Source organism: Erpetoichthys calabaricus, chromosome 2, assembly GCF_900747795.2.
Source record: "Erpetoichthys calabaricus chromosome 2, fErpCal1.3, whole genome shotgun sequence".
In the NCBI taxonomy this organism is placed as follows: Eukaryota; Metazoa; Chordata; class Cladistia; order Polypteriformes; family Polypteridae; genus Erpetoichthys; species Erpetoichthys calabaricus.
The window spans coordinates 165041041-165060924 of NC_041395.2; the positions used below are offsets into that span (position 1 = coordinate 165041041).

General features: G+C 37.3%; 1 protein-coding gene across 2 annotated transcripts in view; it reads left to right on the forward strand.

Annotated features, from left to right (window-relative positions):
* Window positions 1-19884, forward strand: part of LOC114646528 (beta-galactoside alpha-2,6-sialyltransferase 1-like) — a 57694-nt gene that overhangs the window by 34948 nt on the left and 2862 nt on the right. For both annotated transcript variants that reach the window (XM_028794754.2, XM_028794755.2), the window contains exons 2-5: window positions 1613-2285; window positions 2509-2609; window positions 8510-8611; window positions 11893-12067. In XM_028794754.2, the coding sequence (XP_028650587.1) occupies window positions 1637-2285; window positions 2509-2609; window positions 8510-8611; window positions 11893-12067 (1027 nt within the window). In that variant the 5' untranslated portion in view covers window positions 1613-1636. The remainder of the gene's footprint in view (window positions 1-1612; window positions 2286-2508; window positions 2610-8509; window positions 8612-11892; window positions 12068-19884) is intronic.

Here is a 19884-nt window from a genome sequence, read left to right on the forward strand (position 1 = left end):
GTTTAGTGGTATTAGTATTGTGCCAATAGTTACTGTAAATGCAAAATTTGAAAAGTAACTTAAGTACTAGTGCTTCTTTGTTCATCTATTTTACACTCCTGTATGGATGGAATTTTACATTTGTCTTTGCTCTCAGTAGCATACATTTTTAAGACCGTTGTTCAGCAAGCAAAAAAGATGGGAACAATACACCATATGATGCCATATTGTGAAAATTGCAAAACAGTAATGGTATCTTTTAATGTGTATTTTGGTATAACAAGTCATATGCAATATTGTGCAACACTCCTGTATAGTGTGACCATTTATTTATGAAGAGTTTACTCTTTTCTGCTACACATGCAGTCTTAAGAATAAAATGTCTTATGTAGTGGTTTTTTTAACCTCTAAGCATGTACTTGCCCTTTTACACTAAAGCAGTTATAGAAATGTATTTACCCCTTGATTTACGTAATTATACTGTACTGTATTCATGTTCTATATGCGCTTCATTATATGGCTTTCTCATAGTTATGAGATAAGAAATTTTCTCTGTTCAAGTGGCAGAAAATGGGAAAAAAATAAGACATTAGGAAAAACTCTGGTACTCTGCCATCCAACTGTTAGTTCGAATTAATTCAGTGAAGGGTTTGTTGGATAGAGTACTCTGATTTCTGTCCAAAAAGACTGATTAGGCAACTCAAACCTGTCTCTTGGCTTGTTTAATCTGACTTTAGAACAATACATTTTAGCAATAATATCTTCTAGACCAGCATGTATAACAAATGATTTTTCTCCCTCTGTTATGTGATCTATTTTTTTTAAAACAGGTATAATAAAGAATTCCTCTTAAATGTTTCCATTAGTTTTATGGTATTGTTAATTGGGATTATTACAGGTCCATTAGTGCTTAAAAAATTTCCAGGTTTGATGTGAACCTTGATAACATTATCTACCACCTCCATTATTTCATTCCTTCACGTGTTGTTTCTGTCTTTAGTTTTACATTGGTCCCTTGTGTTTCTGTGGAAAGTTTCAAGGATCTCAAAGACACCAGCACATCAAATCAACACTTTAACTCTCTTGTGCAAATAAAAAAAGCAAAAAAAAAAAACAATTGCAAAGGGAATACTGCTGTCAAATATGTCATAGTAACAGTTTAATGAGCATCAGAATTGATTTTTTATATCAGTAAATACTGTATTTAAACCAAATACTTACAGAAACAAACACTCAATTCAGGAAAACAACACTCAATGTTGTAAGGCACATAAATGTCAGCAAGCAGCTTTTTCATTTATCTGCATCTTCTTATGTTGTCAAGTCTAAACCATATGCTCTAATCTCTAAATTAGGTTTCACAGAAATGCGTGTTCTGTAGCGGTGTATTTGCTTGGATCTACTTTACTAGGTCAATTCCAAATTGATGTCACCTGAATGAATGTGAGCATGTCCACGATAGACAGGTGCCCAGTTCAGGGTTGGTTCCTACTTTGTGTCAAGGAAGCAAAGCTGAATTAAGAAAGGTGGCTAAATGAACATGGCTAAATGGCTTGATGTTTGAAATACATTCATAAAATTAACTGATAACCACTTCTTACAAATTTTTCTGTTTTTTTCCCTTTTTTAATAGCTGGATTTTCACAATCTTAACTTCATGCGGCAAAGAATGGTCATGATTTTTTTTATGAAGAGGTTTTTGTGGGTAATTGGTGCTTGTCTTGTAATCTTAATTCTGGATTACTCCTTAAAACCTAACCCAGCTGTACAAGAAAAGTTAAGAACATTTACAGCTCACAAGGCTCGAAACATTATTTCATTGCGAAGTCAAAGTAACTTTTCTCAAATGCCCAGTGTAAGCTACAAAAAGGTCACTGAGAGACCTTCCAGGAGCACTTTGAATAATAAGCGCATTCCAAAAGAAGTGAATAAGATAAACAAATTAGCTTTCAACAGGGGTTTCCCAGTCTGGAATGAGGAGACGTCTACAAGCTTGCTTACATCACTGCTGAAGAAAGTCTGGATCAACTATCTTTCAATGAACAAGTACAATGTGACGTTTAATTTTAAAAAGAAGGCAGTGAAACTATCTAGAGAAGAACTTCTTTGTGAATTAAAAAGTAAGCTATATCCTGTTAAGATGCTCACACTGGCAGATGGATTTCCTGTGGGTAAAGATAAACATGATGATTGGAAGTCCTACTTACCAACGAAACCATTTAAGGATGTTTTTGGTAAACTTAAGAGGTGTGCTGTGGTGTCATCTGCAGGTTCTCTGAGATGGTCTGGCCTTGGTCGAGAAATTGGTAGGTGCATTTATTATTATAATTCAAGTTTAATCTTTAAAGGAGCCACATGTGGCAAATGTGTATGTTTTCTTTTTCTTTTTTTTCTTTTTTTGGTGTTCTGTTTGGAAACAAATCTATTTGGCATAATTTCTTCTAAGTCGGATGAACCTTTGAAAACATTATTTGACTTGATCTGGCTGTACTGATAGTTGTCTAAATCATGAGTGTTTTTTTCCACTAGATGAACATGATGCTGTGCTGAGATTTAATGCAGCCCCTACATCTGCGAGATTCATCCGTGATGTTGGGAGTAAGACATCCATTAGATTTATTAATTCACAGGTAACTAATTAATGTCTGTAGATATTTTTCTAATGCAGTTTATTGATAATTGATTTGTAATAATCAGGAGAATACTGAGAACTATGTGATAATCTAATCATTATTTCGGTAGACACATTAGATGAAAAATACAACTAGTGATATAAAGTTAAGACAACAGTTGCACAAGTTTTCCATTTAAATGCCACTGCAAGAGAATATCTGATGATTAGGGTAAATACAATATCTTATTCAGTCATGGCAGGGATCGGCAACCTTCTTAAAGCAAGATTCACAAAGACTTGCAATGGGTAGAAAAGGGGGTTTGAGATACAATTTTTTAACGTAATATGGTTATGTATGCATTTAATACAAAAGCAAAACTTCAAGTACTTATAGGAAATAAAGAAAAACAATTTAATGAGACTTCTGACACTGTATTTCCGCAGAGTTGTTTCATGTTTGGTGAGTAGTTGGAAGACTTCAATTTTAAACAGGATTCCAAACTTACATCATTAAGCTGACTTCTTAGCTTGCATTTGGTGTCATTCATGTTGGAGAACGTCTGTTCACAAGAATAAGTGGACCCAAAAATCATCAAAATTCCAAACTCTACTATTTTGAGTTGACAGCAATAGTTCGGAAGGCTAGTTCCATGTTTCAAAAATCAGTTGGTCCTCCTTTCAACAGTTGGAAAGTTCTGTCCATTTGTAATTCATGGTACACGTCGCCTTTTTCTCTTTCCAGGTTTTCTAGTTCCACTTGTAAAGATATAAATTTTGAAGACCACAAATCTTTGCTTTTCAAATGTGTTAGTTTTAGTTCAGACTGAGCTCTGCCAACTGTTGGAAACAGCAAAGAATTTATTCGATTGACAAGAACAAAAGAGTGAATTTTTCATTTCTGAAATCTTTGAAGCAACCAGTAAATTAATCATGCATTTTTGTAATGGTTGCCTGAAAGATCAATGACACTTCCAGTAGTTTCCAGATGTTTTCTTAATGTTTTGAAATTAAACAGATTTCCACCTTTCAAGTCTTCTGCTAACAAATGTAGTTTTGTTTGAGCAGGGTAAGAAAGCCTTTACTGGATGCTCCATCTGTAGCGATAGACACCAATTTATTGATGTCAATTTCCCTAATAGTTGAAAATTCCAAAATTGCTGCAGAGATATCTTCACCACAAGTTTGTCCTTTAATGGCCAATTTAAATCTTCATGGAGACCTTTGTTGGAAACATACAGTCTCAGGAGGCTAATTTGTGCAACTTCCTTCATGTCACGACTCGTCACATGCCAAAGAAAATACAGATGCCGATTTTATTTCTGTAATCTGTTGATCTGTCACACTCTTACCCATCTTAATGATTCTGTGATGAACAGTACTTTGTGGATAATGGAGTGTCTTTAATCATTTTTAATAATATCTTCTTCATTTTTGAAGTCAGAGTAGAGATGTTGGGCCAGAATTAAATAAGACTTTTTTTTATATATTCTCCATTTGTGAAAGGATTCTTGTGCTTTGCAATCTAATGAGAAACGGCAAAACTTGCTGATTTTTGCATAATTTACTTTAAATCAGTCACCTCTTTTTTTCTTCTCCGAATGATTTTTTTTTTTTTTCGCAAATGCATTGTGTCTTGTTAAAAAGTGATGTTCGAGATTTGATTTTTTGTTATTGGATAACTTTTCATTTCAAATTATACAGTATCTTCCTGTCCTCTACATCTTGCTCTGTCACACCCAACATTTTCATGTCCTCTCTCACCACATTCATAAACCTTCTCTTAAGCCTTCCTCTTTTTATCTTGCCTGGCAGCTCTATCCTTAACATCCTCCTCCGAATATACCCAGCATCTCTCCTCTGCACATGTCCACACCAACGCAATCTCACCTCTCTGACTTTGTCACCCAACCGTAAAACCTGAGCCGACCCTCTAATGTTAGATTTCTAATCCTGTCCATCCTCATCACACCAAATGCAAATCTTAACATCTAACTCTGCCACCTCCAGCTCTGTCTCCTGCTTTACTGGTCACTGCCACCGTCTCCAACCCATATAACAAAGCTGGTCTCACTACCACCCTGAAGATCTTCCCTTTCACTCTTGCTGATAACCGTCTGTCACAAATTACTCCTGACACTCTTCTCCACCCATTCCACCCTGCCTGCACAATCTTTTTCACCTCTCTTCCACAATCCCTGTTACTCTGTACTGTTGATCCCAAATATTTAAACTCATCAACCTTCTCTAACTCTACTCCCTGCATCCTCACCATACCACTGACCTTCCTCTCATTCACACACGTATTCTGTCTTGTTCCTACTGACCTTCATTCCTCACCTCTCCAGGGTCTCCTAAACCTGCTTCTTCTCTCACTATAGATCACAGTGTCATCGGCAAACCTCATACCAGTCCAAAGGGACTCCTGTCTAATCTCATATGTCAATCTGTCCATCACCATTGCAAAGAAGAAAGGGTTCAGAGCCATTTCCTGATGTAATCCCACATCCACGTTGAACGCATCCATCACTCCTACTGCAGACCTCACCACTGTCACACTTCCCATCGTACATATCCTGTACAACTCTTACATACTTCTTTGCCACTCCCGACTTCCTCATACAGTACCACAACTCCTCTCGAGGCACCCTGTCATATGCTTTTTCCAGGTCCACAAAGACACAATGCAACTCCTTCTGGCCTTCTGTATACTTCTCCATCAACACCCTCAGAGCAAACATTGCATCTGTGTTGCTCTTTCTTGGCATTGAACCATACTGCTGCTCACTAATCATCACCTCCCTTCTTAACCTAGCTTCTACTACTCTTTCCCATAACTTCATGCTGTGGCTCATCATTTGTATCCCCCTGTAATTACTATAACTTTGCACATCCCCTTTATTCTTAAAAATCAGTACCAGTACACTTCTTCACCACTCCTCAGGCATCCTCTCACTTTCCAAGATTCTATTGAACAATCTGGTTAAAAACTCCACTGCCATCTCTCCTAAACACCTCCATGCTGCCACAGGTATGTCATCTGGACCAACGGCCTTTCCATTTTTCATCCTATTCATAGCTGTCCTTGCTTCTGCCTTACTAATCCATTGCACTTCCTGATTCACTATCACTACATCATCCAACCTTCTCTCTTTCTCTCTCTCTTCATTCATCAGCCTCTCAAAGTACTCTTTCCATCTTCTCAACACACCATCCTCGCTTGTGAGTATGTTTCATCTTTATCCTTTATGACCCTAACCTGCTGCACATCTTTCTCAGCTCGGTCCCTATGTCTAGCCAATTGGTATAGGTCCTTTTCACTCTCTATAGTGTCCAACCTCTCATACAACTCATTATACACCTTTTCTTTAGCCTTTGCCACCTCTCTCATTACCTTGCACCTTTATGTCCTTGTACTCTTGTCTACTTTCTGCATCTCTCTATCCCACTTCTTCTTTGCCATCCTCTTCCTCTGTATATTCTCCTGTACTTCCCCATTCCACCACCAGATTTTCTTTTCCTCCTTCCTTTGTCCAGATGTCACACCAAGCACCCTTCCTGCTGTCACCCTTACTACTTCTGCTGTAGTTGCCCAGCTGTCTGGTAACTCTTCATTGCCACACAGTGCCTGCCTTACCTCCTCCCTAAACTCAACCTTGCAGTCTTCTTTTTTCAACTACCACCATTTGATCTTTGGCTCTGACCTCACTTTCCTCCTCTTCTTGATCTCCAGTGTCATCCTACAGACCACCATCCTATGCTGTCTAACTGCACTTTCCCCTGCCACCACTTTGCAGTCTTTAATCTCCTTCAGATTGACTCTTCTACATAGGATATAATCTACCTGTGTGCATCTTCCTCCACTCTTGTATGTCAATCGACGTTCCTCCCTCTTCTTAAAATACATATTCACCTCAGCCAAGTCCATTCTTTTTGCAAAATCCATTATCCTCTGACCTTCTTAATTCCTCTCCTTGACACCATGCCTACCCATCATCTCCTCGTCTCCTCTGTTCCCTTCACTAACATATCAATTGAAATCCGCTCCAATCACCACTTTCTGTCTCTTGGGTACACTGTTCATCACTTCATCCAGCTCGCTCTTCTTTCTCATCCATTTCACACCCAACTTGCGGTGCATATGTACTAACAACATTCATCATCACACCTCCAATTTCTAGCATCATAATCATTACTCTGTCTGTACTTTTCACTTCCAAAACATTCTTGACATACTGTTCCTTCAGAATAACCCCTACCCCATTTCTCCTCCCATCCACACCATTATAGAACAATTTGAATCCACCTCTGATCCACCTGGCCTTACTCCCCTTCCATTTAGTCCCTTACTAGTCATACTGCCAACATTCAAAGTTCCTATCCTTAATTCCACTCTTTTCCTTCCTGCTCTCCTCTTTCCTCCTGAAATGTCTCCCACCCTCTTCTTCTTCTTCTTCTTTGGCCAACTGTAGCCCAATTTCCGCCAGCACCCTGTTAGCTAACAGTACTGATGGCAGTCGTCGTTAACCCGGAAATCTGTATTGTTGTCCACATGTTGATCTGGCAAAATTTTACAATGGATGCCCTTCCTGATGTAACCCTCCCCATTTATCCGGGCTTGGGACCAGCACAAAGAAACACACTGGTTTGTGCATCCTCTGTGCCTGGGTTTCTAGACTACTCAGTCTTTTTTTACTATCTAGTTCATTAAGGAAATCTATAAAGTCTTTGCTACTAATATTGGGTGGAATTGTGCCTAAAAGCTCTGATTACTTATTTAGCTGTTTTGGTAATAGCTGTTTTTAAAAATAAAACCTACAGGTTTATGTTTATTTATCCCCATGGAGTTGCATTCAAAGTGTACCTTCTACAGGGCTTTCTCAAACTAAATTACAAAAATTACCAGTCCCACTGAATTAGGTTGTTTTCTACATTTTGCCTCAAAGTTTTGACATTCTAATTTAGGATGGCATGTGGTATCATTTAAAACTTGGTGAATCCCTTTTCACTTGTAAAAAGTTGAAACAAACACATAAAAAGAGTTGGGGTTCCAGATGCAAGCCCTATTTAGTAGCAGATTGTTAAGTAAAACAAAGGAAAAAATAGTTGCTGAGTCTGAGAAAACCATTGGGCCTTCTTCAGCAGTCATTCAACTGAAACGTTTTTGGTGGTGTGTGGGATTTGTATGTCTAGCTGGAAGAGGTGGGGCTAGAGGCAGGGTCTGCGGAGAGGTCACTGCATCTCTTCCAAGGTATAGTTTTTCCATCCAAGAAACAGGAAAGGAAAATGAGTATAAATTGGCTGTGTTACATTCAGAATCACCCCATGAACAAAGCACACTATACTCATGCATATGACACACTTTATATTAATTACGTTTTGAGAAAAGCTGCACTTTTCAAAGGCAGCTTTACAGGCAAGTTAGTTATGTGTGGGGTGATAATAGCATTAGATCAGTGCATAGATTAGAAACTGTTAGAATGTCAGTAAATCTTAGAAGTAATATTTGAAAGTGTCATTGACAGCCTGGATAATTGCATTTTGAGTATTAGTATCTTTGGTGACAATTAGCCTAAAGTTATAGTTGTGAAAATAACTAGGACTTTTTACAGTTTGGAAGGGCATGTTATCATAAGTTACACTCAACTACAACAGATGAGATCAGAAAAAGAGTGTGCCCAAATTCAGTGTTCATATATGAATTTCAAGGTTACCCCACAATATAACTATACTATATACAGTATATATTAATAAGGTAAATTCACAGAGAAGGTTGCTTAACTCAACCGCAGATGAGGAATGTGATGCAGGAGGTCCTATTTGTTGATAATATACCTATCGGTACCTCAAAGGATTTAAAAATTGCTCAGAGCTGTTGCTCCATTTTGACTCATTTGTTTCTCCATGCTTTTTTTTTAGGTCGTATCTACAGAGGCACACAGATTTCTGACAGATCCTTTGTATAGAGATACTGTTTTGGTTATGTGGGATCCAGCACCCTATTCTAAAAACATTACTCATGTAAGTGAAATTAATATTTGTAGCCATCCTTTCAGTGTTTCTAAATTTCTTAAATATATCATTTCTTTGTGCTAATTTCAGAATCCTTTACATGATAAAAATTGATATATTTTTCCGACTGTAAAGACTTTAGAAAAAGCAGATTATTCAATGGCATTACTAGGAAGTCATCCTAGTGCAGGCATTTGGATATATGGGGAGGGCAAGCAATGACTAAAATAAGCTTATTTTTACTGTAACTTTAGCCATGCCCCTGAAATTCTAATTGAAAGATGTCTAGAACATATGGTAAATTAGTATGAGTAGAAAAGGCATCACAGCATGTCTCACAGGGACAGTGTAAATTTTGATATCAAGAATATATTAACTTGATCTTAATCATTATCATCACACCATCCAGCTATCAAAAGAAGAAAAAATTCTGGAAAATGTTGTAGCCCACCAGCTAGGGTGTTTATGATAACCCCCATATACTGTACTTGAATCTGGTTGCAAAATAATAGTCTTTACAGATAGGAGCTCAAATCAGACTTGAATACAAAGACTTAAGGTAGTGGTTTATACACCCGGATGAAAGGAAAGGGCAGGTCTAGAGAAACATGAACCAGAAGTGACACCAGTGGTGGAGAGTTCCATCTGCTGGTCTGCAGAGGGTGAAAGAGAGAAAGTATTAGAGGACAGTGCCAACCCCTGGTTTGGTAGGTAATTATAATTATTCAAGCACTCAAGCTGTCTCCTATACGCACATCTATGACAATCTCTCTCTCTGTGTGTGTGTGTGTATATATATATATATATATATACAGGTACTCATCGACATACGACCTATGCAAGTTACGACTGTTCGACTTTACGACGCGTTTGACTGTTTCCCCTGCCAGCTGTTGGCAGCGGCAGTTTCCTGCACTCTCAAGTCTCGCTACGCAGCAGTAAAAATATACGCAGCAGTGTTGCCCCACGTGTGTTTGTGTCTTGTTGTTTTGGCAATTTTCGATAATAATATAACCCTAACATATAACCCTATAATATTAACACTAATAGCAGCTTTCTACTCAAAACGGCAAACTTGAGAAGCTGCCAGCATCAAACCCAGAAGCTCTTGATTGGGCAGTTCTTAGGATTGCACTACGCAAGCAGTCGCATCAACTGCTTACCGCAACCTGCTTTCTTTTTTCTTCTTGAATAAAAGCGCACTTGTTCTGTTATACTTGTACTTGTGAAAGTGTTTATTTGATATTGGACTTCAGGCTTCACACCAGTCATTCTCAGTCACACACACCACTCACATCCACATCCACAGTTATCCCAGTCTCGTTCGTGCACAAGTTTTATATACAATCATCACATTCAAATGTTAACAGTTCCCACACACAAACTGCCTGACTCCCAATCAAGAGCTTCTGGGTTCGATGCTAGCAGCTTCTCGAGTTTACCGCTTTGAGTAGAGAGCTGCTGTTATTATTAATATTATACAATAAAAACATACATTTGATTTACGTCTGTAACAACCGCTGTAACTTTATAGTGCTTGTCAAAGTTAGCGTTCACACTCGCCCCGATATAGCGCGTCTTTATTTGAAAAGAGCAGTGTCATAACAGAGGTGAACTCAGATCAGAGAAAACAGAAGCCCTCCCCGCAAGAAATGTCGACTCACAGTGTATGAATGGCGTATGGAAGAAGTGTGTTAAGCGTTATGTAAATACTTTTGCTGGATTTAACAGTGAACAAGAACTTGATGAGATTCGTGAAGAAATAGTGAAACTGTCAAAAGACCTTTCATTGGAATGTGAAATGGAAGATGTCGAGGAGTTGCTAGACCGGGAATCAGGTGAACTTATGAATGAAGAGCTGATAGAATTGGAAGAAGAAAGAGTGGCGGAAGAAGAAACAAGAGAATTGGAGTAAGACGAAGAGGAGGAGGTGCCACAAACAATGTTCACCACAAAGGGATTGTCAGAAGATTTATCTCTACTGAATAAACTCCTCGCTCATTTTGAAAAAATGGACCCAAATATTGAACGATTTGCGAGGATTGAACGGATGGCACGCAACACATTTCGTCCTTATTGCGAAATTTATGAAGAGAAAAAAAAAAAAAACAATTCAGACGAAGCTCACTATGTTTATGAAAAGAGCAACTCCTCCCATCACCCCGTCCGCAGCCTCGCCTGATCTGATGAAGGCGATATCGACAACCCGCAGCCAAGCACCAGTGGTGCCAGGAATTAAATGTACAGTACAGTATTTCTTGTTTTGTACGTTTTCCACATATTAAACAAATTGTACTGTAGTATGCTGTGTTTGTCTTAGAAAGTAAGAAAATGTTGATAAAATATTACTTTAAGATGATTACAATATTATTACCCAGTCTAATATTCTTACCTTAAATTAACATAGGCCGACTTACGTCCAGATCAACTTACAACCAGTCAGTCGGAACCAATCGCGGTCGTAAGTCGACAAGTACCTGTGTATATATATATATATATATATATACTGGGAAATTGAGATTTTTATTTCAGCCTTTATTTAGAAAATTTGGTATGTGTATGTGAATTTGGCTTTCAATGACCATGATGTCACTATATTTTTCTCTAACAGCTGTTTCAGTACACCTTCCACTTGCAACTAATATTAGTCTGCATATCCACTCACACATGTCATCCTTGTAGCAGAACATCTTCATGTTCATCTTTCCGATGAACAAATTCAAATTATAGTTCCAACGGATCAGGAAGCTGTTCTGTTATAAGTGTACTTTTTAGCAAGTGTTCATTGCTACTGCCGAACACTTACACTGAAGCTTCAATTTTAGCATTGTTTTTATTATATTAAAAAAAATAAAAGCCAGCATTTTGATAGCCCTTTAGAACTAGTCACATTATAGACCCATTTGCCACTGAATGACATTACAGCAGCAGATCATTTTGAGCTGTGGGCTTGCACTACTGAGGCAATACTTCTTTTATAAGGAAATGTAAACCGTCACCAATGAGTATTGCAGCTTTGCTGCCATCAGTAAAGGACAGCTATTTTCAAACATATAAGATTTTTTGCAATCAAATTATTAGACGTCACAGTGACAGTGCTATTTACAGAATTGAATTGGCCAAATTTAACAGTATAAACACTTTGCCGCACAGTTAGAGGTACATTGTCAGGATTTTAAATTGATATGCTGTGTAATGTAATTTTGCATTGAAATGTACATCACTTATCAATGTAAACTACAGCAAACATGTGAAAGGCAATATTTAAATTGTCTTCTTTCTCTTTCCAGTGGTTCAATAATCCAGATTACAGTTTCTTTGACAAATATAAAGAGTACCGCATTAAAAACCCAAATCAGTTCTTTTATGTAATGAATCCATCATTTCAGTGGGACCTGTGGGATATAATTCAGGATAACTCAGATGACAATATTCAGAAGAATCCTCCATCCTCAGGAATTCAAGGTAAGAGACAGTTGTTTACCTGAAAGTGTGTGTTTAAGGGATTTTCTTTTAAATATGATGATCCTCGGAGGAAGGGAATTCACTTTTAAATTGTTTGTGCCTGGAGCATAATCTCATTCTGAGCCTTATTGAGTGACTTTATGGAAATTAGTGCAACCACAAGAGTATTGTGAAGACAGGTGATTAGATACTGAGCAGCAGGTTATTTAATGTTAAGGTTCTTTGATGTTAATATTTGTTAAAACCCACTAAAGCTACTAGGTGGCACCTTTGACATGTTCACAACACCAAAAGGTTGTAGTGCCCTCACTGTGTGCATTGTCATGCCAAAAACATAATGCCATGCCTGTGACAAAAAGACAAATCCCAAAACTACCACTCAGCAGGTTAGCTAAGATTTAACACTAGAATTACCAGAGTCTACGAAAAAACTCGTAGATCCGGCCCACCTTAAAACCGTTCTCACCTCTCTTTTGTCTTCTAAATGTGCCGATTATGAGGAGCAGCGAGCAGCCGGCTATTCCATCCCCCACCATCGCAGAACGTTCACTAAGTTTTCCCAGCTCATGGCTTGTTTGATTACCTGGGAGTGACTGAACTGCTGTAGTTTTAGAATAGAAATAATAGATCGCTATTTGGAATACTTGCATTTCATGCGTGTTCCGTTTCTACAGTAATCTGTGTAAACACATTGCTAAACAGAAACTTTTTCATATTTTAGTAATAAATGTTACAAAATGTAGAATGTGTAAAGCCCGAGTTCCTAAGATCAAATAAACACTTCCACAAAAGCTTCACACACCATATAACAGTTTCCGTGGCATAGCGCGCTAAGATTTGCTTCTCAGACCGAGTAGCTTTTCTTTGCCTCACAAACATGAGTTATATTCCCCACTGGGGATAAAGTGTTACTTCTATTTTTTGTTTTAACCTCAAACGGACATAAAATTTGTAAATTGGTATGCACTGTCAGTTAATGAGATCGTTATATTTTCATGTGGGATGCTCCTTTTAAAATATTTTTAACAATTGAGACTGCAATTAACATGAACAACTGTCCTTATAACTTATTTTTTTCAAGATCCATAACACACAGACAGACAGAGCACTGCGTAATACAGAGACAGACAGGCAGAGATATACAAACAAACAGGGAAGGCACAGGTACTGAAAGAAAAAGCACTGAATAAGCACACCCGCTCTAACATCACCCCTCCCCCGATCTGGCTCTCTAAGTAACAGCGCAAGTACAGACGCAAACCAAGTGTGATCAAGAGTACTGGTTCGATCCCCACTCACTCCTATATTTGCCGTTTTCAGTAGTAAGCTGCTCTTTTTGTTAATATTATACAGTACACATATTCACTTGATTTGTGTCTGTACTTGCGCTGTTACTTAGAGAGTCAGATTGGGGGAGCTTATTCAGTGCTGCAGAAACAACGCGCATGTTGATTTTTTTTTTCTTTCAGTACATGTGCCTTCCCTGTTTGTTTGTATATCTCTGCCTGTCTGTCTCTGTATTATGCAGTGCTCTGTCTGTCTGTGTGTTATGGATCTTGAAAAAAATAAGTTATAAGGACGGTTTGCTGACTTGGAGCACCACTGCCTTACTGTGCCACAGAGACGCGAGTTCGATTCCCAGCTTTGAAGAAAGTGTTTTTTTTTTCCTCAAACGGACATTGAATTTATAAATTGGTATGCACTGTAAATCGTTAACTTTAAAATGTCAATCGCGGTTATTTCTGTTGATTAATTCATGGTTTTTTTACTTAGAGTCAGAACAGGAGCTTTTTCAGCTTATTCAGCTTCTGATCTGACTCAAACAGCGCCAGTATAACTTCACACCCAACCTGACGCTGTTCGTTTTCAAATAATATTGCATTACTTCGACGTTGTTTTCTGATTGGTACTATTCGCGTCATAAAATGATTTCTTCAAAACGTCACATATATTTGTCTCTTTCTTTTTTTAAAATGTGCGTTGTAGCACGCAGCAACTGGCCACCTGCATGTTCTTGCGCACACTGAATCAGACAGCGCTATATGCAATCATCAGATTCAAATGTTAACAGTTATATAGCACAGAATGGAAATCAGCAGTTCTTAGCATTCCACCTACTGTAACTTGCTTTCTTTTTTTCTTCGGTTATAGTCTTGAATAAAAGTGCACTTGTTTTGTTATACTTTTACATCAACATATGTTCCTGTGTTTGAGCTACATGGGCATGCTCAAAAATACACGTATAATGCCACGAAAAGTGCATGCAGACACTTCAGTTCGCAAGCATTGGTACGACAATGCAGTCACAAGTAAACTGCAGAGCTTTAGCAGTGCCAGATGGGGAGTGTCTGATGATTGCATATAGCGCTGAAGTTACTGCTCTTTACTATGCTTTCCTCTGCATGTCCTGGAGTACAAAAGAAACAGCATACAGCAACACATGGGGACTGGCAATACTGGGGGAAAAAAACACGCGGTCATATGTATCGTGATACACTGCAGAACTATAGCGCGTCTTTATGTAAAAACAGCAGTGTCAGGTGGGGGGCGGTAGGGATGGATCCTGAACGCGACTGAGACAATGAAAAGTGAATTTAAAAAAAATAAAGCTAACCTTTACAAATATCATAAATTACACCAGCTGTTACAGACTGAAATCAAATGTATCTTTTTATTCTAAAATAGTGAAAATAAGAACACTTCTCAAATGGGAGTTGTGCAGGATTGAACTCATGACCTTCTGATTCCCAGTCAGCGATTGATACTGTTACGCCATGGAAGAAGTGATAGTAAAGTCATGTCAATGTCTCACACTAAGGTGGGTTTTTTTGGCGGTGGCTTTTTTTTGTACCTTTTGTGAAAGTGTTTCTTTGATATTTGAACTTCAGGCTTCATACATTATATAGTTTATGCCAACATTTTGTCAATTGCTACTAGAATATATAAACACATTTCTGTTTTAACAATGTGTTTACACAGATTACTGTAGAAATGCAACACATATGAAATGCGTGTGTTCCAAATAACAATCTTATTATTTCTACTCTAAAACTCCACTTCACTCCCAGGTAATCAATCAAGGCAAGAGCTGGGAAAAGCTTGTTTACGTTCTAAGTCGTTGGGGGATGGAATAGCCGGCTGCTGGCAGCTTGTCTTTATCAGTACATTTAGATGACAAAAGACGCTGGCGGAGAGGTGAGAAAGGTTTTAAGAAGCGATTTAAGGTGGGCCAGATATACGAGTTTTTTCGTAGGCTCTGGTAATTCTAGTGTTAAGCAAATATTTTCCACTGCTGTTGTCAAAGAGTGTTGACATGTAGGGCATAACCTAGATGGTGAAAGAATTCAAGGTGGCAAAAAACAGACTTGACACACAGAGAACACATTGCAGTGGGATCATCATTTTTATCACTGGTTTGTTGTACTAAGGCGTGTCATGCAAAAGCAACCTATTCTAGAAATGATTTTATATTTTTTTTTAAATCTCTCATAATTAATGTCTTGTCTCTATGATACTTGTAAATTTTTAGACCAATGTACTTTTTTTCTGAAGAATGCAGAATGCTTTAGGCTTATACACAAACATAATATTTGTAATAAAATTTGGTAAACATGGTACATTATTGAAAGGAATCTGTGATGTTTTATAATTTAAAATAATAAGGGCAAATACTTTTGTGTCTAGCAGGCAGAGAAGAACGTATAGGGGATTCAAATAGTTTTGAACAATAAATATGAGGGTCAATGCAAGCATTTGCAAGAATTTTCTGTGAAGATTATGTTTAGGGCAGAAAAGGGCATGCATACACAACACTTGAAGCAAATATGTCTGGAATAAGTGTTCTTATTTAGGGAGATGAAGAGTAAAAGAGGTGAGTTGCTGAGATAGTCAGTAAAAACCAGAAAAACTGAGAAGCATGGGCTTTATTATTGGAATACAAAGACATCTAAACTTGGGAGAGTTATCTTGTGAATTGCATTCAGACTTTAATATGTAATGGTACGGAGGTATATTAAACATTATTTCTTAAAAAATCACTCTGAGAAGTGGGATAAGACAGGGTTATACTCCGTTAACATTATTGAAATAGGCATCAAGGGTTGCCCTCACTATAGGGCACATTTCATGGGAATAGCCCAGTTGCATTTAAAGAGTTAACTAGAAATGACTGATTTGCAGTCTTTTCATTCGATATCTAAGATGCTTTATTTTGTTTTTTTTTGTAATGGTTGAGTTTCAACCAGAGATTACTCATTATAACCCATTCTCGATATCTTTTTTTTTTTTTTTTTTTTTTTTTTTGCTGCTGTTGCCTGCTTTTTCTTAGCAGTTCTCTTTTCTAAGCATAGTTATTTAACCATCTGATGAGCAAGTTCTTCCATTTGGGTTATTGTTCAGCTAGTATGGTTTGTTTTCGGATAGAAACTTTATTAATCCCAAAGTAAATTGGCAGGTTACAACCAAAAAAGGCAAAGATATTATTAATAAAAGTGTAGATATTTACTTAAATGTAAAGTGATGAGAATTACAGAATCTCACAGTAGAGGATGTCACTCATTGGCACAGTATACTACATGTTGCATCTTTGTCTCTTAAGATGTCTGCTATGCCAGCTCAGTACCTTTCAGCACAGAGAGAAGAATACCATTGTAGCTGTGTGGTGACTTATTATAGAGCGTGATCCAAATACTCTTAAGATTGAACTAGCCAATTTTAATCAGTTTGTTTAGTCTGTTGGCATCACCTGCATTAATACCATTTCTCTAGCACACTATAGCATAGAAAAATATATCGGCCACTACAGACTGTCAGAAAACTTGTAAGAGTACCTTGCATGCCCTAAACAACCTCAACCTTCTCAGGAAATGAAGGTGACTCTAAAACTTCATTGTATACAGCATCTGGGTTGGTACTTCAGTCAAGCCTGTTGTTCCGATGCCCCCTGAGGTACATTTATAAACTTTTGACGTATATTTTTAGGAGGTCACTATGCCCTGGGGATGTTCCAAAAGACTGCAAAATGGCAAAGATTATCCCATTATATATAAAAGGTGATTGGGCAAACCCAAGTAACTGTATTCCAGTAGGTTTAACATCATAGGTAAATTAATGAAAGGAATTATTAAGGAAAAGATTGCTCAACACATGACAAGAACAGGAATTTTACTGAACGGACATCTTGGGTTCAGACAGAAAAGGTTGTGTTTTACTGATCTGCTGGAATTATATGAGGAAACAACAAAAGGATACAGTCAGAGTGGTGCATATGATATTATTTATCTTGACTTTTAAAAAGCATTTGATAAGGTTCTACATGAGAAATTGGGCATCAAACTAAAAGAGTTGGGAGTTCAGGGTGTATTGTGTAGATGGGTGCAGAACTGACTAAAACACAAGAAGCAGAGGGTTATGGTGTGAGGAACCTTAGCAGGATTGGGTGAAGTTAATAGTGGTGTCACTCAGTGGTCAGTTCTAGGGTTGCTACTATTTTTAATATATAAAAATTATTTGGATAAAAATATAAATAGCAAGCTGGTTGTTTGCATGTGATAAGTTAGATAATACACCATCTGTAGTAAATTTACAGAGGGACTTGTACAGTATACAGACTTGGACAGATTTGTGTCAGATGAAATTTAATGTCAGTAAATGTAAAGTAATACACATAGGGAGTAAAATGTTAGGTTTGAATACACAATGGGAGGTCTGAAACTTGAAAGTACACCTTATGAGAACTTTTTAGGAGTCGCAGTGGACACTACACTATTAACTTCAAAAGTCATTAAGAAGGCTAACAGAATGTTAGGTTAAAAATCACAATATGTGGAGTACAAGTCCAGGGAGGTTATGCTCAAGCTTTATAATAAAGTGATGAGGCCTCATCTGGAGTAATGTGTACAGTTTTGGTCTCCAGCCTACAAAACGATACTAGAAAACAACCCAGAGAAGAGCGACTAGGCCGATTCCAGGGCTACAGGGGAAGAGTTGTGATGAAAGATTAAAAGAGCAGAGTCTTTTCAGTTTAAGCAAACAGAGATTCAGAGGTGACATGATTGACGTGTTTAAAATTATAAAAGGAATTAGTAGGAATAGTAAATTGAGACTTACTTTAAAATTAGTTCATCAAGAACACATGGACAAAGTTGGAAAATTAAGGATAAATTTCGAACAAACATTTGGAAGTTTTTCTTCACACAGAGAACTACATACACAAGGAATATGTTGACTTTTTTACATAGACAATCAGAACTCAGCCTGGAGGATTTAGGTGGATAGGCCTGTTGAGCTTTGTTGGGCTGAATGGCCTGTTCTTGTCAACATTTTTTTTAATGTTCTAAATACTAGTGATTTGATTTAGGAGCCCCTTAAAAAATTTCATAAATTAAAGGTAATGCACTTATGCTGCAGAATACCTTGTTTCAATTTTGAAGAGTTGTGCAAATGCACAATACCCTTCATTTAGTTTCTGGATTTTTTTTATGGATATAGGCAGATATTTTTTTTTAATTACTAGTTGTTCCAAAGTAATCCAGTAGGTGGTAGAATTTCTCCCGGGGAATAATAATTAAAGGATAAGTTTAGTAATTTGGAAATCAAAGGTAACTTTTCAGAGTCATGGCATGTATTCATTTTTCTGGGAGACTATTGTTAGGTGAAGTGTAATTCATAGATTTTAAAAAGGTTCTCATTCCCTTTAATATCCTAGAGTCATGCTCAATACAGTACTGGAATTAACGTGAAACAAAAGTCTTAAAATATACTGAAAATTTCCACTTCAAAGTGACATTCAATTTTCAGAAAGCATGCCATTCACATTTTAGAGGTATGTGTATGGCAATAAAACAAACGTTTTATACACATTCGGAATGCTGTTTTTCCTGAGGGATACATGTTAGGGTTCACAGCAACTGGTGTGGGTGGATTTTTTTCATGCAGATATCTAGTGAAATGGAAGCTGTGGCGCAAATTATAAGTGTTAGAATAGAACATCACTTAGTAAAACGCACGTCTGTGGCAGCTTGTTACAATATTTCCTTTCAGTTAAAATGGATTTAAAATGTGAATCCACCATGATTCAGTAATCTTTTTGAAGCTACGGCACTTAGACAGGACTTGTGAGGCTTCTGCGCTAAGCAATGAGATGTTACCATCTAACAAGATCAAAAAACAAAGTTTAAAGTTGTCTGTATGTATGTATGCTTCCTACCTCAGTAACTACACATAAGGTTCAAAAATGCATGTATTGAAATACAATTAACACAACAATAAGAAATTGTATAAAACCCACTCTATCACACCAATACAGGTCCACAGCAAAGCAATATGACAACTATATGATAGGTCCTCTGTTGACATTTTACAGTTTTTATTTGCAGGAGAAGCTGAGCGGCACATAATCAGCCTTGCATGTATCTAATGCCTTAGCTTTCACAGTTCTTGGTGGTCTTCTAATTTTATTAATTTATTGTTATTTTTTTTAATATCAATCATATCCACTCAATCTAGGCTGATCTTTGAAACACTAGACATGAGAAAAATCCAAAGTGCACTCGGCCACACAATACACTCATACTTGGCCACTTTAGAGTATTCATAAACAAGAAAAGTGGAAAACCCACACGTACATGGGGAGAACATGCAAACTGCACCCAGATGGTGACTAGGCTGAGAATCAAGCCCGATATTTGGCTACTGCTGCTGCATCACAGCTCCAGATTATTTACTATGTTCCTATAATCTCTTTCAATGTAACATAAACATTAACTTCTAAAGTCTACATGCAGTTCCAATGAACATTTATATGTATATATATACTT